At 37.6% G+C, this 19729-nt stretch overlaps 1 protein-coding gene across 2 annotated transcripts; it reads left to right on the plus strand.

The window, feature by feature from the left end:
* The first annotated feature begins 2307 nt into the window (after positions 1–2307).
* On the plus strand, positions 2308–11882 carry Cpr73D (Cuticular protein 73D). Of its 2 annotated transcripts, none has more exons than XM_071599354.1 (2): positions 2308–2530; positions 7801–11882. In XM_071599354.1, the coding sequence occupies exons 1-2, from the start codon at positions 2513–2515 to the stop codon at positions 11119–11121; spliced, it is 3339 nt and encodes a 1112-aa protein (XP_071455455.1). In that variant the 5' UTR covers positions 2308–2512; the 3' UTR covers positions 11122–11882. The 2 variants fall into 2 exon arrangements, with proteins under 2 accessions (XP_071455455.1, XP_071455456.1); XM_071599355.1 differs by lacking the exon at positions 2308–2530 and adding an exon at positions 5701–5712.
* The last annotated feature ends 7847 nt before the right edge of the window (positions 11883–19729 follow it).

Below are 19729 nucleotides of genomic sequence, written 5' to 3' on the forward strand. Positions count from 1 at the left end.
CTACCATCACCTACTAAACCGACCTTCGGGTTGATTACTGTGTTTATGGTTTATATTAATATGTATATATATATATATATATATATATATATATATATATATATATATATATATATATATATATATATATACACACATATATATATATATATATATACACATATATATGCACACACACACATATATATATATACTTATTATATATAATATTTATATTATATATAATATTTATAGCCGTTTATTTTCTTTGGTAACATAGCATCCTACCGGTTCAATTACCCGGGGTTGCCTGAAAACTTTTGGGTTAAAATATGGATACCACCTCATTAAATTTTGAAAAAACCAAATTTGACCAGAACCATGACTTCCAGAAAATTGACGGCCAAGATATGAACAGCATTATCACCCTTATTAATTTACAAAATCTTATGGCGTTTAAAATGCAAGAGCTTCCCTAAATTTTACCTCCCGTTTAATGACAATAAATTCTGCTCGTTGTTTCATCATCATATTTGAAATTATTAGTTTTCCATAATCAACTATGTGACTATTTAACTAATACTTAAAAGAACTAGCATGAATAATTTTGAATACCTACGGTTCGAAAGAAAAATTGCATTTAAATATTTCTTTAATCAGTTGTAGCTGCATTGTGACTAAAAATGCCGTGTGATCAGAATATTTTGGTCCCAATACAGTTGATGTTGGGTACATTTGTGGTTTCAGATCATCATCAATACTTTCCCCTCACCACTCCAATTCACTGATCGATCTTCCCCGCCATCATTCAACATCCAAGGTCACAATCTAGAACTCATATTACGCTCCCCCTCTTCTTATATATTTTGCAGCCTTTCGAGTTTCTCAGAGTTATTAAACACTTTGAAAATATAGATTTGCTTCGCAATTTCACACAAGTTAATGAAAAGATAAAATCTTGCAATTATCATACTTTTAAAATTAAATGTGGAGGAAATTATCTTATTTCTTAAATAATTCCGAAAAAAATAGCAATGCAAGAAAACGTAAAAGAAATGAAGCAATCAAAGTTCAATTATTTGACCAAATGAAGCCTAACATTACTATGTAGCATTATAAAAGTGTGGTTAATTAAAATACATTTATAGATATCGAAGAATTAATGGTAAATAGTACTTTTCTAAGAGAAGGCGTTGGCAACTGGCTTTTTTAATGTTTCAGAATATATAAATTCCACCGTAGAACCATATAAGTTGAAGTAATAGGATGAATACATAAAATTAAAAGACACTACTTATACTTGTATACATAGAACACACTTATTACTAATAAAGGTCGTGCACAGAGACATTAAAGCGACCAATAGAAAGAATGGAGGCTGCAATTAAAACGCCTTGGATTGAAAATGTACACAATGCATTTTCTTTGGCTCTTTGACTTACGACTTGGATCAATAGTTATAAATGCAACTTATCCTCTTAACCCTTCAATGTTAAACAAATCAGGAATTTAAATTATAATAAAATCTCAATAAACTTGAATTATTATACAATTAGCGACAATGTGCTTTAATTATTGTAAAATGACTATTATTTAAATAATAATAACTATGACATAATTTTGTCATGTCACAAGGTCACTTTAGAACAATATATGTAGGGTTGGTCTATAAGAGAAATGTTGTATTCGATAATCAGAAATACAAGTAAATACGTATTTTATGATTTATATGCAGAGAGGCTACATATATTCATAGGTTACATACGGACGCCAACGATAAAAAACTGTAAGCCCAGGAAAGTCTCCTGGAATATACAATCATGATTAAAAAACATAGAGCGCAATGATTACACATGGACATATCTTGGATACCAGCATGGCTGGTGCAATATCTGGAAATTTAATAGACGCGGAAGCCCGAATACGAGCAACCCAATACTTCGGGAGTTCGACCAAGGAGAGTAAAGGATGAAACTGGATGAAATTCAGCGGCACGCCCGGAGGTGCCGAAGAGGATTTTACAAAGGACGGCCTGTCCCGGTGGTGGAGGGGAGACAAAGGTGTCTCGGGGCGATAGCGTGGGGGGAGAAGGTGATGATGGGCGGAGATGGCTCGCGCAGGCGGCGAACGCGGGGAAGAGCCCTCCCGGCCTCCAGAAAGGAGGATGAGGTGTGGAGGCGGTGGAGGAGGCGAGGAGGGGACCACACAGGGCCACCCTCTTCGTCCGTCTTCTTCCGCCTCTCCCCCTACTCCGAGAAGACGGAACGCATGTGTACAGCACGTGTATATATAAGGGATCGGTGGGATGAACGAAGGCAGTCTGCAGTGTCGCGGAGGATTCCTCCCCGAATTCCCTCTGACAGCCGCGAGGACAACTTCGGAGACTTCGACGCCTGCATATCCCTGGAGACTTCAACGCGTGGTATTCATTAGAATATCGCGAGGTCCGAGGTCTCGATCGGGAGGAAAAGAAGGTCCACTCTTACACCGGAGAAGTGTTCTAAGGACATCGCCTGTGATCCACTAAGGAGCCATGGCGAAGTTATCGAACGTGAGTAAACAAATATTTTTCACAACTCCGTGAGAGAACAGTGAATTACACCGAACCGAAATATTGCAATACGAAAGTGATTGGCGGCGATTACTAAAACTACAGATTAGGCATCCCTACAGGATTTCCAAGAGCATTTCTTTCTAAATGAATCTATTCAATCGCATAGTCAGTCTAAGTTATAGCATAATACGTAAATATATATGTGAATATACTTTACAAATACTGTGCCTTCCTAAATCGTAGTAAGTATAGCTATTAGTACTTACATTACACCAAAGTATTTCATTATTATCTCTGAAGAATACTAATTCTAGATTTGAATTATTATGATTTTACTTATATAAATAGGTATGATCATGCGTGATAAATGAAATGACCACAGATTAACAAATGATATTCCTATTTTTGACCACAATTGACCGCATTTCGTCTTTAAATGACAGTATTTGATCTGATTACTCATGGAGATATTTTATGATTGAGTATTTGAAAAAGAGATGGGACCTTTGATTCCCTTTTTAGTCGGATTACTATACTTACGCTCAATATTATTATTCTCAACTCATTAACTGTTACAATTGCTCTCGTTTTGGAGAGTGCATAAGGGAGTAGGTGCCTAAGGAAGGTAAACAATGTTCCACTGAGAGCTGTTTCTTCTAGAAAGAGTCTTAAGTACGCGATTTCATGTAATACTCTCTCTAGCGATAGATTTGATCTCTACAGTAATTGTTCGCCCAATTTTGAAATATTCACTTCTCCTATAATTTAAGATTTATTGAATTGGTCAAATATTCTTAATATTAAATTAATAGCCTGTAGGAAATATATCAAAGAGCGGTTTTTAAATAAGGGACAAATTATTAAAAGGTAAGCATAAATCATCTTCGTCTTAATTTTTCATTGTATGATGACCGGGCTTTATTTAAATTTCAAAAGATAAAATGGTGGAAGTACGCCACTTGCACCCACCAATATGGTTCCACTTTTTATGCCATTAATCATGTACGTAAATAAGAAGCAAAACAAGATTTTTTTTAAATAAAGGAAATTCGGCGAAAAAATCTTATATGATCTCTGCTAATAAGAATGAAGTCTAGTAGAATAGTTCCGCAGACGTTCTCATGAGTAGCCTAAAGCCATTGAGATTTTTCTTAAATTCTTTATCGTTAGTCGTAATTTTCCTCAACCGACGATAAACTCTTCGTGCCATGTTTAATGTTTAAGCCAAACAAACAGTACTTAAAAATTTCATGACCTGAGAAGTCATATTAATAAAACACTGAAAATACCTGTTTATTTATTTTAATTGCCATGAATACCTCATTTTCAAGCACGAAAAATTTGAGATTAATAACTGAGTAAGGTAGCGTGATGCGTTCAATAACTAGCTCTTTATCAAAGATTGAACGTCGCAGAAAACTAGTCTCTCGAAGCCTCTCCTTCAGTTGGTCGTGTAATTTCTCTTTTGCGCAAATAGCATCGCTGGGTTGGGCATCGTGTTGTTGCATTACTATCAAGTTACGAAATATAGCGACTCTCAAGGTTAAGGTCAGGGCTGAGACGATCTAGTTCTAGCAGCTAATCTGCAGGCGCGTAGGGAGAAGGGAAGGAAGGAAATGCCGCTCCTTGGACTTGCACTGGATCTCGGGAGTGCCCTGCGGCTATCCTTCCCAGGAGAAGAGAACCGCGCAACACTGCCGTGTAATGATTAGTTCTGAGCGTAACGTACATATGTTCTGCATTTTCCTAGAACGGCTTGAATAATTTCGCAAGATTAAGTCCTTATAATAGCGGTCATTATAAAACAACAGGAATTTTGCCCCTAAATGGGATTCACCTTTTGCTGTCCTAAGGCTTGTCGGCGGTCACTCACCTGCCGTTTGAAACCAGCCCGAATTTTATCCTAACCGCTGTAAATTGACGGCTACTGTCCACATTATTATTTAATAACGTACGAAATAAGTGTGACGGCTTCATTTTCGGCGGGTGACAGATTATTCGTTCAAAAGTATTTTCCTGAATTCGATCACATATGAAGAATTAGAAAATAAAAACAAAACATAGTTACGAGGAAGGAAGAAACGATTGTCACAGGCGTGTGTTTTAGCTTTTCTACAAACTTAAAAACGCTTAATTCATTTTAATAAAATTATATCAGTACATTACCATGATATATATCAAATATTATTACGTCTAATCACATTTTAGAAACTTAACCGACAATTTTAGTTGGGCATTTTCGTTGATTAATCAATATCCCGACAGATCATCCAAGATTGGGAGTCCGAAGGGTAAAAATGAGTCTGGAGGAATCATTATAATCGTGAAAATTTGGTGAACTATGGAGTGCATTTCATTTTGTGAAAGTGAACCTGTAAACATTTTCATCTCACATGGTCGGATATTCTTCCTCCTCCCAATAATTACTCTCAGTGACTCAAAGGCATTCAACTGAGTTTCCTGACTAGATTGATAGGGAAGCGTTCCAATACTTCTTCCTTCATTTTTGAAGCACGTATGCTGATTAAAAAAGTGTTATGCAGAATGTGAGCTGGCATGAGGTTAACGCGATGGTAAATGTGACACCTGGTTATCTAACACCAAAGATAGTCGACCACGCCAGAACCGATAACACTGATAGTAATATAGAATGATGATTAACTACAAAGTATTGAAATGAATGTAGTTAGTTTGCAATTTCACAAAAACTTTATAAAAGACACGAGCTAGTTTTGACGTTGAACGTTATCATCAGGTTGAAAACTAAGGTCGTCCAGAGCGACACCTAGGTCGTGAGTTTAATAAGATTTGCGTGGAGTTACAAAGTAAATACTTTTATTTCAATATTTTGATAGACGATAAAGCTGCGCCTGAGGCAACTAATTTCAAGAATAAAACACTTTGAAACTGAATGTGTTAACTAAATAGGCCATATACGTATTTTTAAACATTAACTTATATGAATATGCAATGTTCATGCATATTTCTAACGATCAACGCATCGGCTTTTTTTATTTTGACGCCGAATCAGTACACTCGTTTATTCATACTTTTAGTATCCATATTTTTGAAGTAGACGTTAAGTCTATCAACAAATTATTCGATTAATATTTTACAGGCTATCTTTTTTCATTATGAAAACTGTGAAATACAGAACACCGCTGCTCATGCAAATTTCAGTCTTGGACTTTCCTCTATCGTGTAAAAGAAAATGCCATAGTCATTTTAATTTGGTAAATCTCGCTTCAAATGCAATTGTGATTTATTTATTTTACTTGAAAAGTGTTTTAGTGTGACTAGTTTTATTTCTCTGTAAGTTTTTTGATGTCCATTAGGTGACGTTTTTTAATGGGAAAAAAGTGAATGAAAAGAGAAAACATAAATTGAAACTATAAAGTTTCATAACAATCGAGCTCTAACATAAGTTGCAAATAATTTCATTTTATAAATAAATCCTATCCAAAAGCTTCATTAAATTGAGATGGATCGAGGAGACTTGATAGAGTCTAGCGCTGTCTAACCCGTTTTGCTCATAGTGATTTTTTCTAACTACACTTACTCTAAAACCCTTCACCATATACACACAACCACGCATGAGCATCACCGGTTTCATTGCAAACGTTCTTCATAAAACTTCAAAGAATGGGCGTCATTAAATTAAAAAATCAAGTATTTCATTCATTAATGCTCTCTTTTTTATGGGATAAATCAAAGATTAAATACGTTTGATGACATTTAACTATTGGCAGACACCATAGTATGTGCAATTTCTATAGTAAATAAACATTAATACTCTGGCTCCTATCCGAATTGGGTTTAATAAGTTTTCTGTTGTATAAAGAGCCACCTTAAGACGTTCGCCCTACATTTAAAGTCCCCCATGTTTATCTAAATAAGTATGTTGTGACGCTGTTATGAAATTTAAATCAATAATAGGCGGAACAGAAAAGAACGCAGTTATTCCTATTGTAAATGTATGTTTAATGTTGCATTTCTGTGAGAAGTTGTTTAGACAGAGGCCCCAGCGTACTCTCATGTCCTGGGGTCTGTAATGCCGTGAAGATAACTCTGACATTTTTCCTTCATTTTTACCCGCTTTTATATATGTATAATAATAATACCTGTTCACTCTAGGCTTCCGTCTCTAGATTTTTAATGTTTATATGTCTAATGAAAGTTAGTCTTTGCATCGAATCGGATCGTAAAAAATTTAATAAAAAGGACAGTTACATGCTTTTTATTAATAATTAAAAAAAGAAACTAATATTCCTAAACGAATTGTATGTAATATTTTCATTAAATATACTCATTTAAATCAACCTCTTTGTAAGGTATAATAGATAAATCATATGATAGTAAAAGGCGGTGATCAACGATGCACAATAGTTTACTAATAAAGTACCTTATCGAGGAAATGTTCTTCACTCTCCGCGAAACGAATCCAGTTCTCACGACCGGCTTGAGCGTTTTCATGAGTGGACGGAAGTTTGAATAGCCTAAGGATTTAGTCACTCAAGTCAATACAATGAAGATAAAAGAAGCTGAAAATCCAATGATGTCCTGGTCATTCGTCATAATTCTTCCGGAAATATGAAATTGTTCATTTATATGCTCTCCTAGGGAAACAAGTCCATTGTTGTGTTATGTTTCTGCTCCCCGTATGTTTTCACATTACACTTCATTGGCCCCTGGGCAATTACTGAGGGTCTCACAATAAGTGCAATCAAATTATTAAGATAATTCTGAATATTAATCCCCACATCAAATGTTTAAAACGTTTTCTTCACGTAAATCTGCGATTGAGAAAAATTTTCTAAATAAATAATAATAAGGAAAGAAAAAATAATTTTCTTCATATTATCTTGTCAAATTAAATATAAATAAAAATCAGAAAGGGGTAAATATTTTCGGTAATTTTGCGAAATGAGAATCTATCAAAATATTATACTATTATACTTAGATAGATATAAGACTTCTGCGTCAATGGAGTGTTTAAGGAGAAGCCCAACTATGAGCACCCCTCAGCCTCAAAACTTCGAATCATGAATGAATGCATATTTATGCATGCATATTCATTCAGCAAATATTTTTCATAAATGCCGCCCATCCTAAGAAAATTAAATTCCTTGACTATAAATGATACATGACCTTCTCATAACAGGGTTAATTGCCCATGCAAATGAAGAAAGGGCATAAAATTACACCCCCTACCTACTTACCTGTACCATTTTCAACATCACTCCTATCCTACATCTTATATCTTTCAGAGTCTCGCATTGGTGCTCCTTGCTTCTGCAGTTGCCGTCTCCGCTTGGGAACCTCCGAAATTGCCTGCCGGAAGACGTATACAGTACTATATCCAACACCCTCAGGGGGACTACGTATTTGGATACGACACCGGGGAGGGCTCTTCCCACGCTGCTAGATCCGACCCGTCCAACAGAGTGCGAGGCAATTTTCAATACGGGGGCGTAAAATCCCCCGGAAGCTTTGCATACTCCTATTCCGGAGGGTACGTGGTCCCAGGGGCTGAGGTCAAGAATGCGGGTCTCCAGACGGCAGGTTACAATTACAACTCGGAGTCATCCCCTACCGTGACCACGTACGAATCCGGCACCTCGGACGCCTCTTACAACTTCGCGTTCGATGCCGGTGACCACTCAAGACAGGAAAGTTCAGACGCCGTCGGTAACGTCGTCGGGAGCTACGCTTTCACCGCTAAGGATGGCATTAACAGAAAGGTCGACTACGAAGCCGGTGCTGGAAAAGGCTTTATTGCACAGGGAGCCCACCTTCCCGTAGCACCGCAGCAGGGAGCTGACCCCGCGGCTCCAGTGTCTGCGAAAGCTGTCCCTTCTGTCTCGGCTATCTCTTACTCCGCTCCACCTTCCAATGCTGACGGATCATACAGCTTCTCTTACGACGCTGGAGACCATTTGAGGTCAGAGAGTTCGGATGCTGCTGGCAATGTCCGAGGGCACTTTGCATTCGTGGCCAAGGACGGAGTGCAGAGGAAGGTGGACTACGACGCTGGCGCGGAGAAGGGATTCATCGCGAAAGGAGATCATCTTCCCGCTGCTCCGACTCCGTTGGTGCCGGCCACCCCTGTCCTTCCGACATTCAAGTACGATTCTCCAAAACTCGTACTACCATCGGCACAAGCTCAAATCGACACCTCCGCAAACCAGGATGGTTCCTACTCATTTGCCTACGACGCAGGAGATCATTCCAGGAAGGAATCTGCCGACGCGGCCGGAAATGTTAGGGGGCAGTTCTCATTCGTAGCCAAGGACGGAGTTAACAGGAAAGTAGACTATGAGGCGAGTCGTGAGGGAGGATTCCTTGCGAAGGGTGCACATCTGCCAGTGGCTCTGGATCACCCTGCCCAAGTACCCATTTCGTACCAGTCTCCACCCGTCACGCTGCAATTCTCTTCTAAGCCGGATGACACTCCCGTCGACGGAAGCTATTCCTTCTCCTACGATGCCGGCGATCACTTCAGGGAAGAATCCGCAGATGCCACAGGGAACGTGAAAGGAAAATTTGCATTCGTGGCGAAGGACGGAATTCTTAGGAAGGTGAATTACGAGGCTGGAGCGGAAAAGGGTTTCCTGGCGACAGGTGACCACCTTCCATCTTCACCTGAATCACTAGACTTGAAGAAAACGATCCCATTTCAACCATCATTTCCCGCCATCGCCTCCCCAACACCTATAGCCAACCCCAATCCCTCCACAAAGTTCGCTGATATTTCCTCCAGCGCAGCACCAGACGGTTCGTATTCCTTCTCTTACGTAGCCGACGATCATACTAGGGAGGAATCAGCTGATTCTTTCGGAAACGTTAGGGGTCGCTTTGCTTTTACCGCAACCGATGGAGTCAACAGGAAGGTAGATTACGAAGCTGGAGCCGAGAAAGGCTTTATAGCGAAGGGAGCCCACCTGCCTGTGGCACCAGAAGTCCCGGTATCAGCCGCTGTCCCTGCATTTACGCCCAACTCTTACAGCCACTCAATCGAGGCCGCAGGGACTCCAACTTCCGACAGTTCAGACAGTAGCCCGGTTGACGGTTCCTATTCTTTTTCATACAACGCTGGAGATCACGCTAGAGAAGAATCTGCTGATGCAGCCGGGAATGTTAGGGGTCGTTTCTCCTTCGTTGCAAAGGATGGCATCAATCGGAAGGTCGAATACGAGGCAGGAGCCGAGAAAGGCTTCGTTGCAAAGGGGGATCACATTCCGCAAACAGATGCAATTGAGCTGAAGAAAATACCAACCTCTCCCGTAAAACGACCCGTTTCTTTCGTTACTGGGACGCATGCCGCACCCATCACAGCCCAATTTCCAGTGAAGACTTCCAGTACCCCTCATGCCTCCTCGGGAGATAGATCTTATTCTTTCTCATATGAAGCTGCTGACCACTCGAGACAAGAGTCAGCTGATGCAGATGGAAATGTCAAGGGCCAATTCGCCTTCATCGCAAAAGATGGGATTAATAGAAACGTCGAGTATACAGCTGGCGCTGAGAGGGGTTTTGAAGCCAAGGGATCTCACCTGCCTGTAGCCCCAGAAGTACCCGTCATTTCCGCTAATCCCACCTTCACCCCACTCTCCAATCCAGCTTTTAAACCAGTCATTCCTCTGTCTTCCCCAAGTGCATTTGAAAGCAGCCCAGTAGATGGATCTTATTCATTCTCATATAATGCTGATGACCACTCTAGACATGAATCAGCAGATTCTTCCGGAAACGTCAAAGGATCTTTCTCCTTTAGGGCCAAAGACGGTGTCGACAGGAAAGTAAATTATGAAGCTGGTGCAGAGAGGGGATTTGTTGCTCAGGGAGATCATCTTCCTTCAGATGCCAATTTCAATCAAAGAGCTGGTGTTGAAACATCCGCACACATCCCTATTATTCCACACACTCAACCTGTTGGGCCTTCCTCTTTTTCAACCCCAGTTGTCTCATCAGGGCCTCTTGACGCATCCTATACCTTTTTCTACAATGCTCCTGACCATTCAAGGGCAGAGTCTGCTGATGCAGCAGGTAACGTCCGGGGAAAATTCAGTTTTGTGGCAAATGATGGAATTAACAGGAATGTTGATTACGAAGCTGGAGCTGAAAAAGGGTTTTTGGCCAAAGGAAGTCATCTCCCACTCCCAGCACTGGTGGGAGGGTCTGACGGATTGAGTTATCACTACTCCTATGAAACTGACTCCAGCAAAAAGGCTGAATCATCAGATGGAAATGGATTTGTCACTGGCTCATTCTCTTATCTCGGAGCAGATGGACTGACTAGAAAAGTTGACTACCGTGCAGGAGGTGAAGAGGGATTCGTGGCATCAGGTGACCATTTGCAACCAGCCACTGGTGTGGCTGTGAACCCCACATCCTCTGTTTCTTTAAAAGCTATAAACAGTCCACCTTCAAAATCAGCTTTCTCTTACTCAAGTAGCACAGGAGCTTCTTCTGCCTATTCAAGTTTGACAGCAAAAACAAAGCCATTGAGTTCTGCTCCGTACTCAGTCCGTACTTTCCTTCCTCATGAGAGCCCATCTAAGTTTGGATATATATATGACTCATTGGCATAAGTAATTTTGGCTCACTGTCTCTGACTTAATTTCAACATATTCGATGACTGGCTGATATTTCAGTTATGCTGTTGATGTGTTGAACAAATGAATATTTTTCTACCTAATGAGGATCTATCCTTTATTGAAGGGTTTGTTTCTTAAATAAGCTAATAATTTTAAAGCATAGGGTTGATAATCCTTATTTTCAATAGTAATGCAACAAATGTTGCCAAAAACAAAAAAATCTCTGGTGTCTACATTAAACTTCTATGACTGCAAATGAAAAGGACATGAATATGGTGAACAAGACATAATTTCTTAAAATGCTCAATTGACATTTATAATGTATAAATGAAAGCAAGTCAAAAAATACCTCTTATTTTAAAGGGGCCAAAAATAGCAAGAATGCATCATTCTTCACACTGCCTAATACCTTAAGTTGTAGATCAACTGCTCTCCTATATAGTGGAGAATTTTCACTACTGTTAGGTGCAATGCATCAAGTATAAAAATAGCTAACAACTAATCATATGGCTAAATGTAAATCTCTGAAATTTTGTAAATATCTGAGGTGCCATGTTATTTGGGCAGTGCTAATTCTGTAGTAATTAGCGACTGCCAACACTACTCTGTGATAAATAGAAAAATAGATTCTTTCCAAAAAGGCATGAAGCAAAAGTGGATACACCATAGTGATACATACTTGTACCATATTATGTAGTGTAAAATTTCTGTAACAGCAGGGGAGCTTGAAGATCCAATAAATAAATTAAATGTGACTTGTAGACTTGTTCTCATTTTGATGCTAGCTATATATATCTTTATGATACCTATGCATAGCAAATTTGCTACAGCAATATTTGAGTACCTTTTAGCAGAGTTTATTTATACATAAATAATTACTTGTATGTCCATTAACACTAAGCCGATCAGTCACTTCACTGTTACAAGCATTTCTGCTAGCTGATCAATTGAAGTTTGACAAAATACAGTTCAAGTCAAACACGAAAAAGTATCATTGCTGGTATCCTACTGGTTAAGGTATTTTTTGGAAGGAAATGGTAGAGCGATACATTTTGTTGCCTCTCCTAACAAAGCACAATCTGACTCCAGAATCTAATTTGAACCTTTCTTCAATTTCACAAACTTCCTTCCTTCATCCCGTCCAATACACATATCCTGTGTGTGTGTGTGACAGTTATAACAAATGCATTATAAATTATGGGTGATAATGGACATCCTGTCCCACCCCTCTACATTACTTCCTAACTCCTACACATACCTGAGCAGTTTGAGACAAGTATAGGTTTTGAATTAGTCACCTATCCTTTAATCTATACCTATCTTCTGCAATATAGTCCACAACTCTTCCCAAACCACAATATTAAATGCCTTCTCAAAATCTAATAAACAAAAAAATACATCCTGATTGTATCCTACGCTCTTCTTTACCAGTGAATTAATTACTGCTGTGGCTGCACACATTTTTCTCCCCTTCATGAACTTGAACTGATCATCCCTTAAGTAATCATTTACCCTCCTCTCCATTCTCATATTATTGATCCTGATACTCACTTAAGCTCCAAATCACTAGAGATATGAAATCAATCTTATTGCTATACAATCCTCACATATGGTGGCTTTTCCATATTTTGTGAACAGGCAACTAACAAGCATGATCGGACAAAATCTTCTGGCCTAATGCTTCCATTATAAATGCTATCAAGGAGGAGGAGGGAATCGATGACTGGGATACTGATAGAGGTTGTCAAGAAACATCCCACCCAAAATGGAGTATGGTTTTGTCAGTTTCAGAAACAATCTCATTCCAACAAGGTGATGAATATAGATTGGAGGCTTTTGAAATATGGGTGTGGAGAACGATGGAGAAGGTGAAGTGGACTGAGCATAAAACAAACAAGAAAGTGCTAGGAATGGTGGGTGAAGAGAGAGGATTGCTGGAAGAAATCCAAAGAAGGCAGGAAAGATGAATGCAGAGAATTTTGAAGAGGGGAGAACATTAAGCAAAGGTAAAAGAAATGGGCAGGCATAGGATAGAAATGTTGGATGGAATTACTGCAGGAAGGAAGTATAGAGAAGAAAGCATATTTCAGGTCGCATTTTTTTCAGGGGAGATAAGTAAATGCATCGTTGTACAGTTGCATAGGTTGTGTCCATCCAAAGACTACCCTGGCTGGTGGAATGCTAATAATAATAATAATATAATGCTATGAATTAATCAATAAATATATTTCCTTCCATTTTGCAAAACCCTTGAGTTTTATAGGAATGTTATCTACCCCAGCAACCTTATCTGATTTTGATCCCCCAATCACTTCATATCTTCTGGTTGTAATGACAATGCTATAAAAAATCATGCTGCATATAGCTTTTACTAATCTTTTCTTAGCATCCTTCTTCCCTTGTATCAACTTTTACCCACTTATGGGAATATTTTTGCCATATGCCATTGGGAAAGACAACCAATTAAAATAATTTAATCAAGTTGGTAGTATCTAGATCCCATAACATTGGTAGAGCACTTAATTTTTTCACAGATAATGTTTAAAAAATCTACTTCATTTCAACTTTCCCATTTGTGAATACATTAATTTTTAACATTATTCTAGTCTTCATAAAATCCAACTGACTGAACATTCTTCATCTACATCTACATCTACATAATACCCCGCAAGCCGCCGCAAGGGCGTGTGGCGGGGGGTGTTAGGTCACCAACCGTAAAAAAGAAAAATACCACATACAAAAAAAAACAACACGGAAAATTACACCCACAGCAGCGCACACACTCATGCAAAAATCCCTTCATCCAATACTCATGCAAACACATATACCGCAAAACAACTAAAAAACTGCACCCCATGATGCAGTACGAAAGACATCCTACAACACGGAAGCCAGGACACAACAAGCAAGAAATTGAAACATCACTACCACATGAAAATGCACCACGAAACACTCTACCCCCAAAGAGTCTCTAAATGGCAGGGAATGGGACCCAACGTTGCAGGTAGCAGGAATTTGCCTTCTATTTTGTCTTATTTATATCCCAAATTTGTAAATACCATGATTATAGTAACAACATGTAGCATACACAATTTACGTTTTTATAACGAATTCTTACATAATTTAAGAGGTGAATCCAGACTTCCTTCAAGGATTGGTAATGTACAGTGTCCGTCCCAAAAATTAGTAGTTTTTTTATTCAGAGGTATTTTTGACACACGTTTCATGAAGGAAATCTTTACCCATTGGAAGCTATGTCATGACAATATGCTGCCCCACACCACCTTTCTCGTGATCAAGTACAGCCCAAATGTGACACTGTCCAACTTCTTTTTGCTCCCCAGCAGCTTGAAAGGAAATCATTTTGGATGGCTGGATAACATGAAAGAGGCTGTGACGAGGTGCCTAAGAGAGGTTACCATTGATGCCTTCAAGGCAGCATACCATGATGGCAGAGGTACCAGCATTGGTTTGTCAATACACAAAAGGGCTATTTTGAAGACTTAGCAAATTGTACTTTGATCAGCAATAACAATTATTTTTCCCAAACATATTAAATTTATTTTTGGAACAGGCCTTGTATGAATGAAAATTTAAGACATTGTAGCATTAAAAACATCACATACTACTTACATTTAGAAAGATTATTTACTGCATTTCTTTGGATTTTTGCTTTAACTGCTCTCCATCTGTCAGTTTGTGCATTAAGAAGCAAATTTTGCTGTGAGAGTTTCCAGTTCCTAAATTTTCTCAGTCCAAGCCTTTATATTACTTGTAAAATGCCAAAGTTATAGACATCGTAGGCACCTTCAGCACAAACACTAAGCCACTATATCAACTCTCACCCCTGGAATCAATGCTGAAAATTGTAGATTATCAGTGCCATAAATGTGCCAAGCTTATGTGGTTGTGGGGACAAGCTACCTACCCCCTTGCTCATTACATTGAGGACACTTTATTCCTATAATAGAAAGAAGGTTTTGAAGGGTCATTTATAAAAGGAAAATGTATTGACTTATAAATTGTTCACATTTTACATTACATTAATTAGAAATTTTTATTCATGGTTTTAGAAGACTATTATTTACTAGTAGCTTCAAGAAACTGATCTACTCTAGGTACTTCAAGTGAAGAAAATAATATTGGCTACCAAATCTAGGTTTTAAAAAAACATGACAGTTTATGTTCACCAGTTTCGACTAGTAGCAATAAAGAAAAACACTCAAGTTTAATGACGAAAGCATGGAAGTTCAGCTGATAAAGAGACCTTTTAAAACAAAAGTAAAAAATGAAGACTAGAACTGCATAAGAAATGTAACACACCATCAATGAATAGCAATTTCATGGGACATACTAAAATTTTTATTTAAGTTTTAAAGCAACAATTCCAGAGTGTAAAAATCATTTACCTTGACTGGGATTCGAATCTAGATCCCTCAATATCCGGTCGAGTGCTTTAGCCACTTAAGCTATCAAGGCATCCTCTTAAACTCTGAAATTTTGGGGCTTTTAAAGGAACTGGATGAACTCTTTCTTCTTAAGTTTTAAAGTGTTGTGCTTTCAATCAAGAACTAATAATTATTAATAACTTACTCTATTCAATTGTTTCCAGCTCAACTTTGTGGAAATTCACTGGAAATTGAAATGGAAATTAACTTACTCTATAACTATTCAATTGCAAACATAAATGAATTCATTTCTGATTAAATTCTATCTGAAAAATTGAGAACTTGGAATTATACTGATGAAAATTTAAATTACTGTTTCAGTCTTTTAGAAATTACAAACATCTCCGTAAGTATGTGCAACAATTGAGTAATACTTATAATTATCATCGATAATCTACCAGTTAAGAAAGGTTTTTGATGGACAAAAGGCACCAAATGGTACAATGACAATTCCCTTCTACCTCTAAATAAAACAACCTGACATCCAACCTTGGAATAATTCCCTATTCAATTCTGCAAACTTCTTTCCTCCCTCCATTCCGACCAACATCCCTATCCCCTGCTCCTTCATCATTTGCCCAAGGTTTTCCCCTTTAACAGTCTTTGATGTCTCATGGCCAATCAATATGCCCTGAATCCACCTTTCATATCTCCTTCCTCATTTGTTTTTCTTTCGGTCCACATCACCTTTCCCATTCTTCTTCGCACTCACTTTTCAAAATCTTCCAATCTATTCCTATCATCATGCTTCACTGACCATGTTTCCACGTCATACTAAACTACACTACAAATCAAAATTTCTACCAGTCTTTTCTTAACATCCTTACTCAATGTTCCCATCATTAACTCCCTCCTTGTGAAAATGACTTTGCCTAGCACAGTTCTTCTCCATATGTCCTAACTACTTTGACCATATTGGTCCAAACAACTTGTGTTTACGTAAATTTGTCCACCTGCTCTAGCTTTGGCCCACCCATTTTAGCATTTAGCATAGCTTTCCTCTTTCTAGAATATGAAATAACCTTTGTTTTATTTACATTTATTCTCATACCTTACCAGTCATACGACTTTTCAATGCACTCAGCCGAGTGTACAATTTCTTAGCTGACTGAAAAACTTAAGCTTGATCATCTGTAAACCTAACTGATTTTATGAATGCCCCACTGACTTTCATTCCTAACTCTAGTTCTTCCCATGTTTCTTTAACCATTTCCTTCCCAAATATATGCTGAGCAGCACAGATGATAATGAAGGGTAATACTTATTTGGGAAGAAAATGTTAAAACTAAATCAGATAGTTAAATTATGGGAAATTCCATGCTGATCCATATACTGTGATAACTGAAAAAAAAAGAAATGTTAGTAAATGCAGCAAGAAAATTTGATTTTAGGTCAAAGAAAGCCCCAATGCTTTAAATATTACATATATTTTCTTTTGACAGCAAAGTACAGTGTAAACAAATAAAAATTATTTTAGAGAGAAACCGATGTCCATAAAATATCATCAGGATATACTCTCATTGGCATTTTAAGTTCTAATGTTGTGAGGAGGGAACATCCAAACTCTGGTTATAAATATTTTTAAAGACATTCATCGTTGCTATCTATAGCAATCAACTTTGGTACAATGTTTTGTCATGGTCTACAGGAATTACATACAGCATAAGTAAGCACAAACATAAAAAAAAAACTGGAAATTTTTCATTCGTTCATGAGGAAGATTGGTTCTGTATTAAAATTAGTATTTTTAGTGTCCATTCTCAAAAAAGGCTAACTTCTTTAATCAGGCCTTCAATAAACATTTCAACAACATAAGACTGTACAATTAGTGGTGGCATTTTATTTTTAGAAGCTAAGGGAGAGAATAATTCACAAATGGTTGTGAAAGAGTCACTCACTGGAGTCATGAACGAGAGTCTATTTCAATGAGAACATATTTCCATATTAGCAGAAATTATAAATGTTTTACATTTTGATCACATCAATGATGTTCATTCAAGTGATATGCATATTTCAGGAATGTAAAACCAATTGGGAGAACAATCATTAGCAAGATTTTTTATAATGAAAACGACTTTTTTTTACTGTAACTGATGTTACCATAAAATATTATAAATAAATTAGGGTAAAGTTTAGATCTAGATTACATAATCCAAACTCAAATACCAGTTGCTCACCCCTAATTTTACTTCAGAAACAACAAAAAATTCAAAATTTTATAAAAGTCCAAATTCATTCTAATAGATGTTGGGGCATTGAATTATGGAGCCAGCATCCAAAATCTGCTGACAAAACTTGTGCATGTAGCTCCATGAATATTGTCCTCCACATCAATTCTTGGTGAACATGTAAGCAGCCAAGTCTTCAGAAATTAGAAGACTTAAATGGACTCAGCTTTGTCATGCTCACAAATTCCTGGATAAAAAAAATGTTTCTCAGTTGACCTCAAACCTCGGAAGTTGTTCAAATTAGGAAAGATTATTTTAGGCTACGAACTGTACACACAAGCATTCGTTGACCAGGAGGGTTTGGAGACACTAGACATTCTTCTTCACAGAGAGAGAACGTAAGCACTTTCACATATGTCTGGGATCACATTTAGTCCACTTGCCAATGTCAATGTTCACTTTCATGCCATGAAGAACATTGGGCAGTAAAATGAGGAGTAGAGATGTAAATCTTCACTTCATAGCCTTGAACTCAGAAACACCGTGTACAAAATCTTCTGTTGATAAATTTGAATAAACACCATGCTGTATGCCATGAAGAGTGAGAAATTGCAAAGTGTTGTGATTGGTGTCGCTGACAGTGAGTTTAAGGATTAGAGCCTGATTAAAATTTTAAAGGGTTTGCCTTTATTTGTTTTATGGCACTATATTCTTGATATGAGGTGAGAATTTTAAACACCATTTAATGTTATGTAAACACTTTTTATCACAATATGACAATCTTCTTCTGGATGAATGAAATAAATATATCACAATTTTAAGCAACAGGAAGAGAAAATGATATTTGTGTACAATGAGTATCACAACTGGTCGTTAACATGGAACAAAGTTAGTAATCACGAGCACTATTGACAACACAAAACATACATAATTATGGACACATGAAAATTATATAGAGCCCACTTAGCAGTTTGTGTGATATCAGAACAAAATTCTCTGAAATAAACCAGAGGACTAGATATTAGGTACAACATTTTAAGTATGGCAACTCCTCTTGCAGATTTAGCAAAATGTTATCGCCTTAAACAAAACATTTGCACATCTGTGCTGAAAATACCATAATTGGTCCATATATGGACATTTCAAGGCAGTGGAATGTTAACTTAATATGTACTTACATGAAAAAAAACACTTTCAATGCAACAAAATAGTTCATATCAAAGCTGCAAATCTTAGAAATGAATATCAACTCCACACATTGGACTAGAAATTTCGTTTATCCTGAATGAGATAATAGCAATTTTGTACATATTCATGACCTTATTGAAAAATTAGTAAATGGTAACCCAATTGAAAGTTATTTCTTAATATATATGAAAATAAATAATAAAAACTTCAATGAAAGTTGCTATCTGGAGACTCCCTAATGAGTAGGTTGGCAGAAGGTTGGTGATTAGAAAGCACACCGCAAGGGGTTCTGAGAGTCTTCTTGGATAAGGTGGCTCTAGAACGCTGCATATTTTTAGTTATTTGTGACCCTGACTTTGCGTACGAGGGAACACTTAATATGCAGCCCAGTAAGCAACTGCTTTCACTGGATGTCAAGTTCACACCACCTGAGGTGCTTCAATGAAAAATCAGCCACCATCTGATGCCAGACTCATCTCCACCCTTATCATCATCTGTAGTTCCAATTCACCCAATCCCACTCAGCTAAAATGAAACTGTTACCTCATCAGATGAAGCAATTATAACAAAATTAATACTTAAACGAAGCAATCATCAAACTCTACTGCCAATCAATTATAACAGGACAGTCACTTCACTTACTGGTCTCAAATATTCTTGTGCCCAAATGCCTTGAGTGATAAAATCAGTTACCAGTGAAACATGTCAAGAAGTAACTAAATCCAAGGCGTGAAAATGGATTATATCAATAGACATTGATCCAATAGTAATGGAACAGCTGCCTTTTCAGTATTGCAT

Source organism: Hetaerina americana, unplaced genomic scaffold (assembly GCF_022747635.1).
Source record: "Hetaerina americana unplaced genomic scaffold, ioHetAmer1.1.p SCAF_11, whole genome shotgun sequence".
Taxonomy (NCBI): Eukaryota; Metazoa; Arthropoda; class Insecta; order Odonata; family Calopterygidae; genus Hetaerina; species Hetaerina americana.